This window comes from Notamacropus eugenii, chromosome 4, assembly GCF_028372415.1.
Source record: "Notamacropus eugenii isolate mMacEug1 chromosome 4, mMacEug1.pri_v2, whole genome shotgun sequence".
NCBI lineage: Eukaryota > Metazoa > Chordata > Mammalia > Diprotodontia > Macropodidae > Notamacropus > Notamacropus eugenii.
Genome location: NC_092875.1, coordinates 200087960 through 200109418, shown reverse-complemented (window position 1 = coordinate 200109418; position 21459 = coordinate 200087960). Strand labels below are relative to the sequence as shown.

The window sequence follows — 21459 nt, the reverse complement described above, 5'->3', positions numbered from 1 at the left end:
ACTAAGGATATAATGAAGAATATAAAGTCAGAATGGAATTTTATTAATTATCCCACCCACTTTAAAGTTAGTTAAGAACATTTCTGGATTGAATAAGTCCTTCAGTCAGAACTAATTTTGAACAGGGCCTGTATACCTCTTGAATTAATCAGAAATCATTTCATAAGAGACTAGATTAAATCCTAAGGAATTTTCTATAAAAGAGTAAGGCTCTCTCAGAACCAGATAGAGAATGCAAGAATCTGAATGCAGAAAGGAAGTAGTGGAGTCAATACTGGTAGCCCCAGGGCAACCAGTGAAAGGAGGATTGAGTAGTGACAAAGAAAATTTAAGTGCCATTAGCTCTACTGGCATCTTAAAGCCAAAGACACCTGTTAGCTCCAGCATTGTACTCATGTACTACAGATCTGAGGGAAATCCTGAGATAAGTTCTGTTCTTTCCCTAACTTCTTCTGGTGCCTGACTATTCACTGAAACCATATATAATCTTCTGTTCTGTGGGCAGCTAAGTGGTGCAGCAGATAGAGCACCAGTGCAGGGGTCCGGAGGACCTGAGTTCAAATCTCACCTCAGACACTTGACACTCACTAGCTGTGTGACCTTGGGCAAGTCACTTAACCCCAATTGCCTTTTCCTGGGTCATCTCCAGTCATCCTGATGAATATCTGGTCACTGGATTCAGATGGCTCTGGAGGAGAAGTGAGGCTGGTGACCTGCACAGCCCTCCCTCACTCAAACAAAGTCACGTGCAAGTCATGTCATTATTTCTCTGATGGCATAGTCTTCTTTGGCAACAAAGGATGAACACACACATATAATCTTCTGTTATCCCAAAGTCTCCAGGAAGCTTAATCTTGCCTCAGACACAAAGTGGCTAAGGGTTAAGTAGAGACAGATAATGTATACATAGGCACAGAAATTTTGGTAGAGAATTAAATCTATTCCTAAATATTAGTAATTTTCCTAATTGGGAGCTTAGAGCAATTGTGATTGAACTCATTCATAACTTTTCTTCTAAAATAAATTCACTAAAATTCAGGAAAGAGAACTATACGGAAATTAGGGACCATTGCATTGTTCTTATATTTAAAATGAACTAATTATACTGTAACAGAACATTTCAAAAGAAAAAAGGAAAAGTTCATGTCTTTAAGGAGCTTGCATTTTACTTTCTATGTGTGTGTGAGAACAGTACTGACACATATAAGCTAATATGAACTATATACAAAGACACAAACAAGACTTTGCCCTCAACGATTTTTTTCCTACTGGTATGATAATCCTTGATTTATTTACTTTTCCATAATATTTTGGGTACAACTGATACTCTTTAAAAAAAATGAAAAACAAATGAATATTTTGGTTATATTTGAATAATCTCCTTAAGCATACATTTAGCTTTTTTCTGTTACTCCTTTGCTCATACTATGCCTTTTACAATCCTTTTCTTTTTCTATTCTGCTGGCTATTAGATTTTTACCCATACTTTACAGTCTGACTTAAATACTACCTGTTCCATGAAGACTTCCCTAATTTGCATAATTAGTAATGACTTTTTCCCACCTTTGACCTAATAATATTATTTAATATTTGGAAATACATTGGGGCTTACAAAACACAACATACTTAGCTCCTGATGTATTACTTGAGAAGGCGTAGTGGTGAGGGTACTATATTTAGAATCAGAAGTCTTAGATTCAGATCTTATCTGGAACATTGAATAGCTCTGTGACCTTGGGCAAGTCACTTAACTCCAGTGCCTCAGGTTCCTCATCTGTAAAATGAAGGGGATATTTTTGAAGGCCTCCAAGTTCCTTTCTAGTTTTTATTCTATGATTTCGTTTAACTTTTACAACAACCCTGTGAGAGGTAAGATCTCTTCAGGTGTTAAATCCATTTTTACATATGAGGAAACTGAGGTTAAATGATTTTTTACATAACACAGCTAAAAAGTGTTGGAGATGGGTTTCAAACCCACATCTAACTCTGAATTTAGTCTTTTTATTATACCATTCTTCCTAATATAGTACTTTCCTTAAACCTTTCATGTATTTAGCATAATTGCCCATGTATTACTTTATTATTTGCATTTTTATCAAATATTCCTAAAAGATTGTAAACTCTCTTCAGGCAGGAAGCTCATATTATCTCAGTCAATTGACTCATTAAGCCAAGCACTATGCTAAGGGCTAGGAATACAAATATTTAGTAGAAGGAAAGACAATCCTTGTCCTGAGGGAACTTACATTCAAATGGGGAAGACGACACTTAAAAGGAAGCTGAAAATGGGGGAGGAGAGTAGGAGAAACAAAAGGAGAATGGGATGTGGCACTAAAGGAAGTCCTTTGGAATGGACCCCAGAGAGGAAGGACATGTGGCTAGCCTGGGCACCCTCCTTAAATGGAGGATCTTCAAGGTGCCATCCAAACAGAGGGCTAAACTTGGTATATTCCCTAGCATAGTGCTCCTATACAGTAGATTTGTGATAAATACTTGTTCAATGTTTTCATCTTTGAACAACTATTTTGGGGGGATCCTTTTAGACTCTATTGCCTTGAGAATGTCTTCAAGAGGTAACTCTTTTTTTAAAAAATTAATTAATTTTATTTATTTTTAGTGTTCTACAATCACTACCACATAATTTAGATTATTATCTTTCCCTCCCCCTTCCCTCCACAAGACAGCATACAATTTTATGTAGGTTCTACACACACATTCCTATTAAATACATTTTCACTATAGTCATGCTGTGTTGAAGAATTAAAATGAGTGGGAAAAATCATGTAACAAACCCAAACGCAATACACACACACACACACACACACACACACACACGATCTGCTACATTCTGTGATTGAAATCCACAGTTCTTTCTCTGGATGTGGAAGGCATTTTGCCTTAGAAGACCATTGGGAATTTTTTTTAAGTCCCTGCACTGCAATGAAGTTCCAGTTCCACCAGAAAAAACTCTCACACATTGTGGTCATTGCTGTGTACAAAGTTCTCCTGGTTCTGCTCCTTTCTCTCAGCATTGGATCATATAAGTCCTTCCAGGCCTCTCTGAAGTCTTCCTATTCATCATTCCTTATAGCACAATAGTATTCCATTACATTCATATACCATAATTTATTCAGCCATTCCCCAATTGATGGACATCCCCTTGATTTCCAGTTTTGGGCAACTACAAAGAGAGCTGCTATAAATATTTTTGCACATGGGACCCTTTCCCATTTTTATGATCTCTTGGGGATACAGTCCTAGAAGCGCTATTGCTGGGTCAAAGGGTATGCACAATTTTGTAGCCCTTTGGGTATAGTTCCAAATTGCTCTCCAGAATGGTTGGCTCAGCTCACAGCTCCACCAACAGTGTATTAATGTTCCACCTCTCCCACATCCTCGCCAACATTTATCATCTTCCTGTTCTGTCATGTTTGCTAATCTTATAGGTGTGATGTGGTACCTCAGAGTTGTTTTGATTTGCATCTCTCTAATCAAAAGTGACTTAGAGCATTTTTTCATAAGACTATAGATATCTTTAATTTCTTCCTCTGAAAATTGCCTGTTCATATCCTTTGACCCTTTATCAATTGGGGAATGACTTGTATTTTTGTACATTTGACTCAGTTCTCTATATATTCTAGAAAAGAGGCCTTAATCACCAACATTAGCTGTAAAAATTCTTTCCCAGTTTTCTACATCTCTCCGAATTTTGGTTGTATTGGGTTTGGTTGTGCAAAAACTTTTCAGTTTAATGTAATCAAAATTATCCATCTTGCACTTCATAATGCTTTCTGTCTCTTCTTTAGTCAAAAATTCTTCCCTTCTCCATAAATCTGATAAATATACTATTCCTTGCTCCACCAATTTGTCCGTAGTATCAATCTTTACACCTAGATCGTGTACCCATTTGGATTTTATTCTTGTGTACGGTGTCAGGCATTGGTCTATCCCAGGCTTCTGGGATAAGAACTCACTGTTCGACAAAAATTTCTGGGAAAACTGGATAAAAGTGTGGCTGAAACTAGGCCTAGACCAATGCAAGAGGTAACTCTTTAGGATACATTCTCCCTCATTCTCTAGGCAGGATTACATTCAAACCATTTCAAAGAGAATCTTTTCCTTAGAGTTTCTCTGGTTATTTCTTAAATAAATCTAATTTGTAGGTGTGCATATATACATGTCTATTTCTTTCAAAAAATGGCATAGGTATCATCTTCAGTAGTGTACCACAATTTTACAGTAGTGTGATGAACTCAAGGGAAGAAAGAAGAGTGCATGGAAAATCATGACCACCTCTAGAACAATAGCTCAAGGTCTATTGCTTTGTGGTTGGTACCATCTTTATACAGTATGATAATATACATATCTATTGTATGAAATTGCATTAGATTTTTGAAGTTCTTTCTGTTTTGATGATTTCATGACTTTATGGCATCAGGGTTTTTTTTTGTAGAACAGCATATGTCTCTGACTAAACATGTATATTTATATATATTTTATATATATATATATGTTTGTATGTGTGTATGTATGTATGTATGTATTAGTGGAGAGGTAGTATAGTATAGTGGACATAAGACTCTTAACTCCAGGAAGACCTAGGTTCAAGTTATGACATTTGTATACTGGTGACTTTGGACAACTCACTAAACCTCTTAGCGTTCTACCTTCTAAGTTGCACCAAAGATTTTGACCAGCATTGGCAAAGGAAAATTTTATCATTCCATTTCTTGTTCCCTATAAGATGAAATTACAGGTCTTATCCCCTATCCCTATATACACATTATGTACATATGATATTGCCTTTTGGGTAATTATTTGGGTACATGTGTTATCTCCCATATTATTTTACAATTTTTGAGGTCTCTATGTCTATATCTTGACTAGCCCCAATGTCTAACACGGTAGGGGGTCGATAATATTTGTTGAATGAATTAGTGGATGGATGGATGGATGGATGGATGGATGGATGGATGGATGGTTGGTTCCATATAAGACAACAAAATATTGCTTGGCACTTTCTTAATCTTCCAAGAAAGCAAGAATCCTTCTTTTTCTAATTGGCATAATGGAACTTTTGGATCATTTAAGACTATATAAACTTCTGAAATTAACCCCCTCACTACAAAGTATTGACTTAAAAATACCTCAACATTTCTCATGTCAGAGTCTGAAATGGATTTCCCTTAGAATATGAATTAAGAAGTTTGTGCTTGGGACCCTTAATCACTTTACTACCAACATAAGTCATATGAAAAATATTTTTCAAAGTTGTGTCATCAAAAATTGCACTCTCCAATGGCAAGACAAGGTTCTGTTCACAGGTTGTTTCCTATTGGCTCTCAGTTATGGGTGGAGCTAATTTCTTCAGCTAGTCCTGTGGCTCCACCCCCATTCCATGCAAATGAGGCAATGTTCTGTGGTAACATGTGATTGATCACGTGATTGATGACATCATCTCCCCACCCCCTGCTCATGATGTCATCACCAACTCCCTTAAACTCTCACGAGAGTTTATACAGATGCTACTTTAAGTGACAGACAAGTGAAGCCAAGTGTACTAGGAAGAGTGGGAGGTATTTTTTTTTTGACAGGTAGGTAAGAAACAGGTGGTTTCTTCTCACTCTTATTTTTGGACCTCTCATTGAGCTTTAGTTCAGGGACCCAAGGTGATCTGTATGGAAGAACTAAGGTGTCCCAATACAATCTTTCTTCCTATTGGCTAACTTAACTGGCATGCAAATGAGGCCCTACGTCATTTCCTGAGGTAAATCGAGCGCCATTTTCTCTTTCAGTCTGTGGAGGGAGGAGGGGACACAGTATTGCTGTTAGGGATGGGCTGGTGGTGAGGCGCCGAGGGGGTCCCTGCCTGCACAGGGGAGGCGTGGGGCGTTGACGCCCAGGGTCCCGCCCGCGCCGGAGTTCCCGCACAGCCCCCCCGGCCTTAGGTCGGGTGGAAGGCGAGCAGCCCATCTGCGGGAGGGGAGGGGAGAGAAGGGGAGGACAGGGAGAAGAGGAGGGGAGGCGGCTGGATGGTGTTGTGAGGGGCGGAGGAGGAGGCGGCGGCTACGGCGGCGGGAGGAGGAGGAGGAAAAGAGCTCCCTCTTCAGCGCTGAGCGGTAGGTACAGTGTGGTGGCCAGCAGCCTCCCGCAGTAGCGCCCGCTGACCCGGCTGCACGGAGAGGAAAGGAAAGCCGCGCTCCTCACGCTCAGTCAGTGCGATGCGCCGCCCCCCGCTGCCCGCTCGCGCGCGCGCACCGCCTTCCCGACCTCCCCGACGGAGGGGGCGGGGAGCGGGCCGGCCTGGGACGGCCGGTGGTGGGCGCGAGCCGCCCGCCCCACCCTTCTCTGCCCGAAAATTGCCTTCGAGTCAGGAGGAAGTTGGAGTTCGCTGCATTTTCCCGCGACCTCCCCCACCGCGCTCCACCTCGGTCCCGGGCTGGAGGTGGCCGTCCGTCCTGTGACCTCGCGACCGGGGGATCCGGGGGACGTTCTCCAGACCGGCCGCCGGGCCGCGCGCAGCCTCGAGGCTCCGGGGCCCGCAACGTTCCGCTCCCCTCGGTGCCCTTAACCCCCGTGTCCGGCCTGGGGGAGTCACGTGGGCCGGGGAGGCGTTGTAACGGGGGAAAGGGGCGAGGGAAGAAGTGATGCCCAGGTGCTTGGGGCTTTGCTCCGAGCCCGGGGTGGCGGGTCAGTCCCGTTCCTCGGTCGTCTTGGTTGCGCTGCCCTCGAGGAGCCGGGGTCGTGGACTCGGCGAGCCCTCAGCCAAATAGTAACGCTTCTCCCCGGAGCCCGGGCAAGGTGTAGAGAATTCGGTCCTGGCTTTCCCCACGACCCGGAGAAGACGCTGATGGTTCGAGGTTCCAAAGACGCCTTGCCTGCTTCTTAGTAATTGAATTTGCTCGCTTTTTATTTTTTTTTCTAACCCCAAGGAGAAAAGTTAACTCTGAAACCGGCGAGGACGATTTGTTATGAAATTCTAGGTTCTCTCTCTTTTACCTAAGCGTACTTGTTATGTAAATATTAGGTGACTTTGAAAATCTGACTTCCCACTTCTTGGGCAGCACTGAATTAAAATGCTTGCTTTTGTTTACGTATCTCTGTGACTGTATTTGGAAGCGTGCTGTGAAACTTTAGGAAAACCCAAGTTTCACCGATAGCCAGCTCAAGAAATATAATTTCGTTAGTAATGTGAAGTATCCAATATTAAACGCACTTTAGAGGAGATATTTTAGTTTGAAATGCATTTGAGTATAAATGTCAGTTGCAGTTGAATACCACTTGTTACTGAGGCTTTCTGCTTCATAAACGAATGTTAATTTTTTTAAACTTTACCGCTACTATCGGTATTTTAGGAAAAAAAAGAATGAAATAAAATTCTTGAAAGGAAAAAATAATGTAAAGGTAGTTTGGAATTAAGAAAATCATGCTACTTAACTATTGTAATTGCCTTATTTTCAGAAGTCAAGTTCTGTAACTTAATTTACTTCAAGTAAACATTTTCTGAGGATATTTAAAAATCTTCCCTTGTTAGTAGTTTCTCCAGAATCTTCTATTTAAAAATTTGGCAATGGCCTTTTCCATGTTTGGAATTTTTACTATAAGTGTGTGAAACTGATTTTAATTTGAACGCAGTTCGTGTTTAAAAAATCTTTAAACTACATTGATGAAACTGAAATGGTTTTTAGCACTGTTCTCACATTTAAGATTTTTATCTGCTTGGACAGTTTTGTGGCAATATGACGTCAGAGATAATAAATAGGTTGCACTGTAATTTTAGGAAGTACTTTCCTTGTACCCTGTGTGGTACAAGTTACTTTTTTCCTATGTAAAATGTAAGATTCAGAGTGTGTAGGTAGGTAAATGATCTGACAGTTGTGAGTTCATAAGATATAAGGCTAGATAGGGAACTTTCTTTTCAGGAAAACCCCCTTATATTACAGATCAAGAAATTTGCCAAAGGTAGAATAGACATCTGAGATTTAGTTTTGTTTACCTTGCAGGGACTGAACTGGGTTCGCTTCACTGTTGGAGGGCCCTAGTTTGTAAGGGAAATTCTTGTGTTAAACTAGGTGGCTTCTCAGGTTACTTGCAGTTTTTCAATTCCAAGGGTATTCAAAATTTTCAATACTTATAATTATGTAAATCATTTAGGTTGGCTTATGAAATGATTTTCTTCTAAAGTGTGCCTTCAATGCTTCATGCTTTCTAGAAAGTCTAGACCAGAGTTAAAGCTTGTGAGGAAAAGGTGTTAGATTTTTGCTCATATTAGTGCTTTCACCTGAAATTACTGGTTTGGTTATCATTTAGATGAGAACTAATGATAACAAATTTATGTGGGGTCACGGTACAAGATTGATGATTTGTTCTTGTCAACTCATTGGGGAAACACTGGTTTTAATGCTGTTTTTAATTTTGACTGAATACATATAATGTTTAGAGAATATTGAATCATTTGAATGTATCTTGAATAGATTTTGAATGCTCATAGGGGACATCGTGTAGAATACCTCTCTCTTAATACTATCTTGTGTGATTAGTGCCTGAGAACAATAAAAGTTGATAGGGATTTCTTGATGTTGTGAGCTTTTAGTATGAGACTGGGATAATAATCCCAATTGGACTCCTGCTGTTTTTCCACTGTCTTATTTTTCTAAAAACAGATTAGAATAGTGTGGTCTAGAAGTATCTAGTACTAGTGCTAAGGCTTAACCAAGATCTCGTAAATAACTGAGCATTGAATGAATCTTCTGACCTCCAGTCCAGTACTTATTTTTCCATTGCAGTACAAATTTACTTAATAAATTCTTCACTTTAATTGTTGAAATCATTATGATCCTATTTTTTTTTTAATGTGCCCTTTTCTTTCACATTGAGACATGAGGGAGACTAGATTTAGATCTTCTTAAAAACACCTTTAGGGTCTGCTAAGAATAGGTCTCATTCTCTGTTAGTTTCCATTCATCTCATGACCACTGTATAGTATGATAAGTTGCCTTGTAATTTACTCAGTCATCGTGGCAATTTGTAGATGCATATACACTAGATCAGGAATTCTTAATCTACCAGTCAGATAACCCAAAAGCCATAGTGCAGCACACACATTTGTACTTACACACACCATCTACCTATACATACATAAGTGCCTGTGATTATTTCATCAGTTTAAGGAATGCTCAGGGAAGAAACTACCTGCTTTATAAATTATTGTGTTAGAGTTTACTGAGGCATTGCCCATGGGCAAAATATGACAGTTGCCAGAAGGAAAGAAACAAGAATTTGGAGCATAGTAGTTTGGGACTGTTAGAAGGAACCTTGTTTATTTCCATACCCTGACTCAAAGGACACCATATTATAGGACAGTCTACCAATGCGCTTGATAAGGGACCCAAGTTGTCAAGTAAAGATTACATTCTGTATACATGCCTTTTAAGAAAGAAAATTTATGAAATATATTTTAGAAAGATTTGATCAGTAGATAAGCTAAATTATGATTTGATGCTTTAAAGAGGATAAGTGTTAGTATCTGGAAAATTTAGTTATTCTATATAGAATAGCTCTTTCTCTGATAAAATAAATGAGGTGTTACTGTATGTCTTAAAACCCAGGAAGCAGAGGTAGGGAAGAACATCAAATGTCCTTCTACGTTCGATGGGAAGAACATCAGCTGTCTATCAGCTCCATCTCTCAAGAAAAGAGCCTCAGGTGTGAGAACATAATGATATAAACATTCTAGTAACAAATTTGCTAGGTCACATTAATGAGTCCTTGAATAGAATCTGAGTTGATAGTGAACATATAAAAGATTTTAGCTTCATAACATCAGTAAAACTGCATTTCTTCCCCATTTTAACGCACCTGCAGTTCCAGAATGCACTTGCTTTATTATTAACAGCAATTTAAGATATAGGTAACAACTAGATAAGATATAGTTGGAAACTCTTGTGGTTAGTGCCTCATGAAAGCTAATCTCCTGACTTTTTTAGTCATACTTTGTATAGGTGTAGAACATATTTTTATTTATAATCTTGATCAAGTCACTTTTGTGAAATCAGTAAAATGAAAAGATTGAAGTATATATTTCTAAAATAAGATAATATTTCTAACCTGCTGTGTATAAACCTTAAAGTGCTTTATAAATCCTAGATATTGTTGTTATTGCCTCCTTTCCAGTTATAAAATTTTTGGAATTTTTTTTACAAAGAAACTGCATTTTTGATTTTTTCTGGTGTTATTTATATCTGTTGCTCTTAGTTTCCTGGGGGTTTTGAAAATATAAGAAAGAAATCGATATTTAAAGATTATTAATTATTCTCCAAATTTATGGGAAATGCTTGTTAAAATTAAGTAAAACTTTTGAGTAAGCTACTTGAAAATTATTCTTAAATGGCTCTTAAAATATGTGGTTTTCTATTTCAGTGTATTTTTAAAGATTCTTTGCAGTTTTTATATAGCCACATAAGCATCTTTTAGTATTTGTGTGACCCTACACAAGTCACTTATGTCTGTCGCAGTTTCCCCATATGTAAAATGGGGATAATTGCAGCACCTATCTCTCAGGGTTAGTGTGAGGATCAGATACATGATATATGTAAAATGCTTTGCAAACTAGATGTAAATCACTTTTGCAAACCTTAAAGCATTATGTGAATGTAACTATTAAGAAAACCCTCTAGGGCTAGAAAGCTAGTACTTGTAAAAGTTAAAACCATAATATGTTGGTGTTTTCCACATATAAACCTGTGTCATCTAAAATTTGTTCACAGCTCTGTTGTACATAGTAGAATAGGTGTTTCCTCAAAAGTTGAAGTGAATTTCTACTAATGAATTTGTCTATACTTTAACCTTAAATTTATATATAGTATTTAAAGAGTTTTCAAGTACATTATCTCTTTTGGGTTTACTATAAATCTATGAGGGAGGTAGTTCTGATTTGTTATTCTGATTTGTCAGATGAGGAAACTAACGAACAAAAAAGTAAAATTACTTGCCTAAGATCATCCAGGTGAGCAAGTGGCGAAACTGAACCTGAAGTTAAGGTCTTTTCACTATCATATCATTATGCTTTCAATGAACTTCCCTTTTAGTCAGTCAGCAAGCATTTATTAAATGCTTACTGTGTTCCAGGTGCTGGAGATATAAAGAGAAAACGAGACAGCTCCTGCTATCAAGGAGCTTCTATTCTTCCTGTGGAGACAACATGTACACATATAAATATATACAAAATATATGCAAGGTAATTTGGTCTGGGTTGTGGAACATACTAGTTTAGGGAATCAAGAAAGCATTATGTAGGATGTGATATTTGACCTAAGCTTTAAGGAGAAGATCAACTGAGATGATATTTGTAAAGCATTTAGCATATATTGCCTGGCATGTAGTAGGTGCCGTATAAATGCTTATTCTCTTCCCTGAGAAGTAGAGATTATGGAGTGTATTCTAGACATAGGAGACAAACTGAAGGCATAGAGACTAGAGATGAACAGTAAGAAGGACATTGTGGATGGAGTGTAAACAACATGGATCAGTAAAGTGTTATAAGGCTAAAAGAGTAGATTGGAGTCAGATTGTGAATGCTGTATATTTCAAAAAGAGGAGTCTGTAGAGGGAATTGAGAGCCACTGGAGTTTATTGAGCGCAGCAGTAATATGGTCAGATCTATCCTTTAGAAATAATCATTTTGGCATCTGAGTGGAGAATGAATTGAAGAGGGAAGAGTTTTAAGAGGAGACCAGTTAGGAAGCTGTTCTAATAGTCATCATTTATTAAGTGCTACTATATGCTAGGCACTGTGCTAAGCACTGGGGATTCTAAGGAACAGAAAAGACAGTCCCTGCCCTCAAGGAGCTCACTGTCTAATGGAGGAAGACAGTATGCAAACAACTATATGAATAAGCAGTACACAGGATTAAGTTGGAAATAAGCCACGGAGGGAAGGCAGTAGAATTGGGAAGAATCTGGAAAGGCTTCCTGTGGAAGGTGAGATTTTAGCTGACGCTTAATAAAGCCAGGAGGCAGAGATGTAGAGGGCGGAACATTTCACACGTGTTCACACGTGGAGCGAAAATACCCAAAGTTGGGAGATGGAGGAACGAGAAGGCCGTGTGTTGGGGGAAGAGTAATGTAAGGTATAAGGAGACTGGAAAGGGATGAGGTGGCCAGTGATGAATTGCTTGAATGACAGAGGATTTTATGTTTGATCCTGAAGGGGATGGGGAGCCAGCCCCTGGAGATGATTGAGTAGGGGGAGGGGTAACATGATCAGACCTGTATAAGGAGATCACTTTGACAACTGAGGATGGAAGATTAACTGGAGTGGGGAAGAGACTTAGGGCAGGGATACCAACCAGCAGACTGTCGTGTAGCCCAGGTTTGAAATGATGAGGGCCTGCACCAGAGTGGTGGCAGTGTCCTAAGAGGAAGTTTTTGTGAGAGATGTTATAAATATAAAATCAATAGACTTTGGCAGGTAAGAGATGATGAGAGCCAGAACTAGGGTGGTAGTATTGTGAGTGGAGTGGAGACAGGTAAGAAGAATGTTTTATAGGTAGAATAGAATAAACATAGCTAGGCAATAGCTAGGAGGAAGGGAAGAGTAAGCCATTGAGGATGCCTTGGAGATTGGGAACATGGGTAAATAGAAAGATGGAGGTGCCTTTAACAGAAATAAGATAGTACGTTTTCTTTTGGACATGTTTAGTGTAAGATGTCTTTGGGACATCCTGATTTTAAAAGTCTAGTAGTTTGTGTCTTTATATCTGTATGTAGGCATATAGATGTATTCACATATGTATGTATATTTCTGTATATATATAACAAGGTCACTAAGAGTGTTAGGTGAGAATTGTGCTGAGCAGAGGAGTTTTGGCAAAGATGTATGGATGATGTTTAAAGGAGACTGAGAAGGCATCAGTGAGAACTGAGGTAGAGCAATGTCATAAACACCCATGGAGGAGAGTCATCTCCCGGAAGAGGATGGTCATCAATGTCATGCTGCAGAGAAGTTAAAGATAAAGTTGTTGTGTCAGTGATCATGGGTAACTTTGCATGGGGCTTTTGTGATTGAGTAAAGTAAGTCAAATTGACAGGAGTTAAGCTAAAGCTAGTAAGAGGAAAGGAAGTGAAAATAAGTGAGGACACCTTTTTCTGTATATTTTCTGTAAAAGGAGAATTAGATTTTAATTTGAGGGGATGGTAGTGTTAAGTGAAGATTTTGACTTCTGTTTATAATAGAAGTTTTCACCTGGATTTTTTTTAAATTATTATTTGTATTGATGTCTGTTTACATCATATACATAATAAGCCTGTATATCCTACCTTTTCCTCCCCAAAGAACCATCCGTAACAAAAACTAAAGGGAGAGAAAACAAAAATTGATCAAAATAATTAGTGCATCAGCAGTTTGATCTGCTAGCAGTTCTCAAACTTTTTGGTCTCAGGACCTTTTATACTCTTCAAAATTATTGAGGACACCAAGGAACTGTTTATATGAATTATATTCAAGGGTGTTCTGGTAGATGTTTAATGTCTAGCTCTCTGGAGGAGAGAAAAACTTATGGCCAACACAGTTTTAAGTTTATTTTGAATCATTAACATTGTCTGATTGTTTAGCCAATCAACAAAACAATTGATCAAGCCTTGACCATGTTTACTGATTTCTGAGATAAATATTCACACAGAAAATTTAGTAATCCTGGTTCAGGCTGGCTCCATCATACCTCTGGTTCTATCTATTGATCAATATTTAGAGAATTTAAATTTATAAAATTTTAAAATATTTATTAATTTAAAATAACAGTAAATTAATTACATGTAACATACTTTTAATTTCCAAAAACAGTTGGTGAGAAGAGTTGCATTATTTTTGCAAATCTCTTTTAATGTTCAGCTTAATAGGACACAGCTGGTTACCCGTATCTGCTTCTACATTCAGTTTGTCGCAAAAAATTGTTTTGGCTTATTTTTATGAAGAAAATCCAGCCTCACACAGATAATGTAGTTGAAAAAAAGATGTGATTTAAGAACGCATATAACGTCTTATTATTAGGAATATAATTTTGATCTCTAGGACTCCCTTGATATGGTTTGGGAGATGGCCCAGGGATCCGTAGTACTTTGAGAACTTATGGTATATGCAGTCTTCCACATCTGTAGCCCCCCACCTCTGCAATGAAGGAAGGGAGTTGTAGTTTTATAATTCTCCTTCATGAAGTCTGGCCTTTAAAATTACATAGCATTCAGTTTTGGTTTTTTGTGCTAATATCGTTATCATTATTTTATATGTTGTTATTTTCTATCTACTTCATTCTGAATCTGTTTATATGTCTTCCTAGGTTTCTTTGAATTCTTAATTCATAGTGTCTTATATATTTGTAAACCATATGCCACATGTTTATTCATTCCGTATTCAATGGGTATTTACTATGTTATCAGTGTTTTCCCACTACAGAAGGTTCTGCTATGAATATTTTGCTGGATCAGGGATCTTTCTGTTTTGACTTCTTTGGGCTATATGGGTAGCAGTGGGATCTCTGAAGCAAAGAGTGTAGACATTTCAAAACTCATCATTCCAAACTGCTTTATAGTGTTGTTGGACCAATTCACAGCTCTGTCAGCAGTGTAGTAGCGTGCCTACAATCTGACATAAATTTTAAAATTAGAATTAAAAGTAGAAATCATTTAAAAAACTTAGATATATAGCTTTCCTACTTCAGGACAGAGAAAGTACAGATATCATAGCAAAGTGTTAATTTTACCACACTGTTCTTTTGGTGAGAGTTGGATCTTATTCATCCAGAGTCCATCTGTATTAGAGACTGATTGTAAAAAGCATTATCCTTCACTCTTGTGTAAGATCTCATAATTGTTTCATAGTTTATAAGAACTATAAATAGTAGTTTCTTTAATACTCCTTTTATTTGTTATGTTTATTGTTAATGTTTAGTTAATTCATGTTTCCTACTCATCACTTTTGATATTGCTGTTACAAATGGAAGCTTATTTTATTTATCTTTTAAGAGATATAAACTTCAATAAGCAATTGTTGGAATATTTTAAAATTTTAATTGCAGAGAAGTGAAATTTCTTAGTAATACGTGCTTATTATATTCCTGTTTATTTCTTTTGCTTTAGGAAAGTCACAATGTTTCAAATTCCTGTTGAAAATCTTGACAATATTAGGAAGGTTCGGAAAAAAGTGAAGGGCATTCTCGTGGATATTGGCCTTGATAGCTGCAAGGAATTATTAAAGGTAAGAGGGAACAAAGAATAACTACAATTTTAGTCAAATCAACTTAAATCTTGCTACACTAAATTAAAGTTTCAAATTTAGCAAATTTCATTTTATTTATAGTATTTGCCCTAAGAGAAAAAACTACTTAATTATATATTTCAAGATTCAAAATAACTCAGGAATATTACAGGGAATTTGTGGTTTATGAGGCGTATATTACATAACTTCATATTAGGATTTGAAAAGATGTAGAATAAACTGATGTCTTAAATTTAGTGTCTTAATATAAACTCTTACCCTGTGGTCTTATTTCTTTACATACAGTCAACTAAGGAAAAGTTAAACTTAGACTGCTACTTGTCTTTGTTGTAGCAGTGAATTCTTTATGAAGTAGCCTTGAGTATTTGTAGTCATAAATGATATTAGAGGTAGGTACTTAAATTGGTTTTTTAAGTATTATAAACTTAACTTTATGAAGATGGGGACAGGGTCGTTTTTGTTTTTATATTTCCAGAATCTTGCAGATCTACATGTAGTTAGTACTTAGTAAATACTTTTAAGAATTGAGTTCCAAACTTTTTGAACGCCTGGACTATGTTATTCTTAGTATTATAGGGGCTTACGCATATGCAGTTCATCCAGTAAATAAGAATTACTTAATTTAAGTCATTAGTATTTTAAGGATTTGTGATATCATGGGTATGAATACTCCAAATCACATTTAATTTTTCTCTAATAACTAATTTCCTTCTAATCAAATTTTTTTAGGCATAGTTAATAAAAATGTGTAAACAATAAGTAGCTAATATCTTTAAACTATCTTGGCTACTTATATTTGTATTTGACAGACTTTTTCTAAATCTTCATTCCAGGGACCTGCTGTCAGTTGTGTTTTGAAGCTCAACCTTATTGAATGATTTTTAATATTGCTTATACTTTTGGATATTGTAAGCTAACTGAATTCCTCTATACCTACACATCAAGTTCATATCTCTAACCTAGGGGATGGAGAATCAGTTTCTACCTGATTAACATTGGATAAAGCTTTTTATAGGTTACTGGTGTAGAGGATATGGGAATTTGTCTCTCATAAATAACTCCCAAACATAGTAGCTAGTTCTGTCCATTCTAGACATTCTTTGAAAAATGAAAGCAACATGGTATAGTGGGGAAAGGGCCTTGTATTTGTAGTCAGAACAATAAGTTTTTTCAATTTAGAGGTTTTGAGTCAGTTTTATCCATTTTGTAAAGAAAGATAGTATGAAAGAGAGTAATAGGACAGTTAATGGTCAGAATTGATTTTTGATCAAAGCTCCAGGAATACTGACAGTGAGGAAATATTTATATTTATCAGCATTCTAGAGAAAACCTCTAAGTAGAAAGATTTTTTTTAATCCCAAATAATTTACCTTGGAACTTTGAAAACTTCAACTACTGGATCTTAATAAGAAAAACATGTATGTAGACTTCTGTTTGTAGACATTTTAAAAAACTGTATTTGGAGATATGTACTCTTGAGTTAATTTGGAAGTTGACATCTAAAATAGACTATTGAAATGTTGTAAGTGTTGATTTTTTTGTTTTTTTTGTATTTTTTGGTCTTTAGAGTTAATGATGGGCTGTTAGTGGCAGGGTATTTTGATGCTTTAAAATAATGATTGTTGATTTTTAAAATGGAAATAGTTTTATAAATTAGAATTTCATGCAACAAAGAGAAAACCTTTTTGAAGATAAAGGATTTTGTTGAAGATTAGAGAAGGTAGAAGTGTCCTAATAACTTCTGTTGCTTAGAGGCAGTAGTGAAGTGGGTCAGTATTGAAATATTTTCATGATATTTCTACAACTTTTTTTTTAAAAACTCATTTGTTAATTGTTCATGTTTTATGCATAGGCAACATAATAGCTGTCTGTTTGACCTTCAGATAGAGATGAATGGAATATTTTTTGACATATAAGGTAGATAGAGAGGTAGCCCATAGAAAGGTAGCAATTAAGAGTAGAAGATTGTTTTTACATATGTATATGTGTGCATATTATGCATATGTAATGTTTGCAGGGGCTAGTGAATTGTTGTAAACTAAAGAGATGAATTAATTTTTCCCTTACCTAGACTCAATAATTGGATGAATTTGTAATCTCTAGCAAAATCTAATGAAATTCTTGCTAGAGTCCTCCTTCATAGGCTGATCCTTCACCTGGAAGATGGTCATATACCTGAGAACCAACGTGGCTTCAGAAAGGGCTAAGGAACGGTTGATATGGTGTTTGCTGCTTACAACTCCAGGAAAAATGCCAGGAGCAGAACAGAATTCTGTACACAACATATGTAGATCTGACCAAGGCTTTTGATGCTGTTAGTCATGAGGGCTTGTGGAAAATTATGTCAAAATTTGGTTGCCCAGAGAAGTTCATCAGTATTGTACATCAATTTCATGAGGGCATTTTTGCTCAGGTTCTGGATAATGGACAATGCTCTCGTGCCTTCCCAGTCACCAGTGGAGTGAAACAGGGTTGTGTGCTTGCTCCCATACTTTTTAGCATGATGTTTTCAGCCATGTTGACAAATGCTTTCAATGAGGATGAAAACGGCATCAAGGTCAACTACTGTACTGATGGTAAGTTCTTCAGTTTGAAAAAGCTACAAGCCAAGACCAGAGTGGAGGGAGTGTTGGTGCATGATTTTCTGTTTGCAGATGATTGTGCACTCAGTGCAGACTCTGAAACTGAGATTCAACAAAGTATAGATCAGTTCTCTGCTGCCTCTGCTAATTTTGGCCTAATAATTAACACCAAGAAAACACAGGTTTTCCATCAGCCACCACCACACCATCCGTATGTAGAACCATCGGTTACAACAAATGGAGAAGTTTTGAATGCTGTGGATAAGTTCTTACCTTGGTAGTGCACTTTCCAGAGATGTACACATGGACAATGAGGTTGACGCACACGTTGCCAGAGCTGGCTCAGTGTTTGGGAGGCTCTGAAAAAAAGTTTGGGAGAGAAGAGGTATTAGACTGACTACCAAACTGAAAGTCTACAGAGCCATTGTGCTGACCTCGTTGTTATATGCTTGTGAAACATGGACAGTCTACCAGCACCATGCCAGGAAACTGAATCGCTTCCATTTGAACTAACTTAGGAAGATTCTGAGGATCACCTGGCAGGATAACGTACCAAACGCTGAAGTACTTGCCCAAGCTGAACTGCCAAGCATTCAAACTGGGGTTCAGAGAGCACACCTTCGATGGGCTGGCCACGTTGGTCGAATGCAAAATGTATGCTTGCCAAAAAGACTGTTTTATGGAAAACTCACATGGTGGTCAGAAGAAGCGCTACGAAGACACTCTCAGGAACTTTGGATTTGACTGTGCAGAATGGGAGACACTGGCACAGGACCACTCAGCATGGCATGCCCATATCAGAAAGGGTACTGTGTCCTATGAGCAAAGCAGAATTGAGACAGCACAAAGTAAATGTAGGATGTGCAAATTTGGAGTATCCACCCCAGATATTCACAAGGACTATCTACCCAACCTATTGTAGAGCATTCCAAGCTTGTATTGGTTTAATCAGCCATAGTCAGACACACCAAAACTTCACTCTATCATGGTGATGTCATTTTGGTCCTCTTCAAAAACAAAGGACAACAACCAACCAACCTCATTGTAATCTTTATCAGTTCAGATTATAATCCATCTCTAACTTTTTATTCTGTAAGGCTTTTTTTTTTAATCATATCTTTCCATGGATTCTGCACCATGAGCCATTTGGGGGCAGAAAGGGAGCCTTCTTCCAAATATATATTGGGGTTTTTTTTATTCTAGTGAAAGCAAGTGGCTGGCTTTTCATCAACTATCCTTTGTTTTTGCTAAAGACTGACATTTCTCCGATGCTAGCCTTTATATTATTTCTCCTTCATTGGTATAGTAAAATATAGAACTAGAGTCAGGAGAGACCTAGATATTTATCTGGCAAGGGTGTTTTCATGATCATGAAGGTGGTTTCCCCAGCGAGAGGCTTATCCTTTACACTCTGGATGGCCTGACCCTGTGATTTCCCCAAATGCAGGAAACTGACTACATATTTTGTGATAGTGGGAGATTGACTGCATGTTCACGCTCTCCCCTGATTTAAAAGAAAAAATAAAGAGAGAGACTTAGGTTTGAATTCTGGCGTTGTGACTGTGGGCAGATCACTAAACCTTTGAGCTACAGTTTTGATGTTAATAAAATAATGAGACTTAACTCACAAGTTTTTCTGTTGTATTGGGGATCAAATGAAATAAGTCTGCAAAGTAATTTACAAACCTTAAAGTTTTATAGAAATGTCAATCTTTCTTTGACAGTATTGATTTTTGGCTATTTTACTACTCAAATAGCACCACTACCAGGTTGATAGGGAGAATAAGAAGAAATTCAGTAGCATGGATAAAAATGCTTTTTTAAAAGAACAGTGATGTTTTGAAAATTTAAATTGGTTTTCTAGAGTATTGCCTTGGTTTTTCGTTGTAGTTTGGAATTGATCCTGGGTTTTTGCAAGCTTTACTAAGACTATACAAGCTCTGTAAGGTCTTACCAAGCTTGAAATGCTTTGTGTATGGGTCTAGTGATAAGTTAGGTATATTTATTATCCAAGGATCATAGATTTAAATCTGGAAAGGAGTTTTGGTTTCATTTAGCCTGACCTCCCATTTTTACAGATGATGAGGCTTACAGGTCATAGTTGTCCAAGATATTGCAAGCAATAAAGTGGCAAAGCCATGTTCAAGTTATATTTTCAAGACTTCTGATCCAGTATTGCTTTCTCTGTTGTTCTTTAGTTTGGAGTGGGTTATCACCAGAAGTTTGTCCTTAGCCTTTTTTTGTTTTTTGTTTTTGAGTTTCTCTCCTAAGATATAGAAAGGGTTATTTTGATCTAGACTGTTTGGTGAACCAGTTCAACTTTACACTATCCATTCCTCTTGAATCCCTTGTCTCCTTGTCCTGTCTATAGCCAGTCACACCTTTCTAAATCTCAACTTTCAGCCTCCTTCATTGTTTTTGAATGGAGCTATAGAAAATTATGAAATGGTGCTGATTAATCCATGTAGCATCTGATATGAACTTGGCCCCCAATACAACAAGACACTCATTCTAGGACCAGTGATGAAGCATGATGCCCATCTCCTGACAGAGAGGTGCAAAATGAGAAGTTTCTTTTTTGACATTTCCAGTTCATGGGTTTGGTTTGCTTGACTGGTTATTGATTACAAGGATTTTGTTTTTCCTTTTTTCAATTGGGAGTGAGATTTGTGAGGAAATAGGAGACTAGTGGTGATGCTGACAAAAAAGAGAGAAGAGTCTGAAACATTTTTTAAAATGCATAGAGAATAAGAGAAGGAAATTAAGAAGAAAACATCAATAAGCAGTGGAGAGCTTTGAAAGTAATATTGACTTTATTAGCTATGTTTTTTAAAAGGAGGACATAATAGAAATTTATCATTTCATATAATAAGCCTCTTTTCTGTTCTATGTTTATGAAAAAATGTTCTTTTTAAAAAAATTTAAAATAGCTTTCTTAACTGAAAAGAAGGATTTGGTGTGTGCTTTAATAGTTTGGAGCCAATGTCAATTGTATTTAATCTGAGTTTGGTTGTTCTTTAGTATTTTGTGCATTGACTGTTGTAGTCATGATGTTTATATTTCTTTTGGGTCTGCGTTTTTCTCACTATACATTTATAATAAATCTACCTGTATTTTTTAAAATTCTTCGTATTTGCTATTCCTCTTGGTGCAGTTAGCTCAGAATATCAGAATGTCAAAGTTGGAAGGAGTCCCAGAAAGGAATTAGTCCAACTCATACTTTACTTGAGAAATACCATCTACCAAAAAAAAAAAATAGAGAAATGACCGTTCAACCTTTGCTTAAAGATCTCTAGTAAATGAAAACTCACTACCACCTGAGGTAGGCAGCCAATTCCAGTTTTTACTATCTCTAAACATTTGAAAGTTTTAACAGCAAGTCTAAATCTACTTCTCTGTAACCTTTACCTAGTTCTGCCTTATGGAAAGTATGGGGAGGGGCAAACGAAACAAGACTAAACCCTTTGTGTGTGATAGCTTTTTATATACTTGAAAATAATCCCTTTCCATCACCCCTTTGAACCTTGCAAGTCTACTATTGCCCTTAATGGGAACTTTGTGGACTACTTTCTTTTCTTTGATCTGCTACCTCCTATTCAAGTATGG

At 37.1% G+C, this 21459-nt stretch overlaps 1 protein-coding gene and 1 non-coding gene across 5 annotated transcripts in view; both read left to right on the top strand.

Moving 5' to 3' along the window:
- Positions 1-5524: 5524 nt before the first annotated feature.
- ADNP2 (ADNP homeobox 2) overlaps positions 5525-21459 on the top strand; it is a 58486-nt gene continuing 42551 nt past the window's right edge. Inside the window, exons 1-3 of one of the 4 annotated variants that reach the window (XM_072604001.1) lie at positions 6807-6888; positions 11128-11236; positions 15133-15250. In XM_072604001.1, coding sequence (XP_072460102.1) covers positions 15143-15250 — 108 coding nt within the window. In that variant the 5' untranslated portion in view covers positions 6807-6888; positions 11128-11236; positions 15133-15142. The other 3 variants (XM_072604003.1, XM_072604000.1, XM_072604002.1) reach the window with 3 other exon arrangements.
- On the top strand, positions 19193-19358 carry LOC140502930 (U1 spliceosomal RNA). The gene has a single exon (XR_011966649.1). It is a non-coding gene; the product is annotated as a U1 spliceosomal RNA (small nuclear RNA).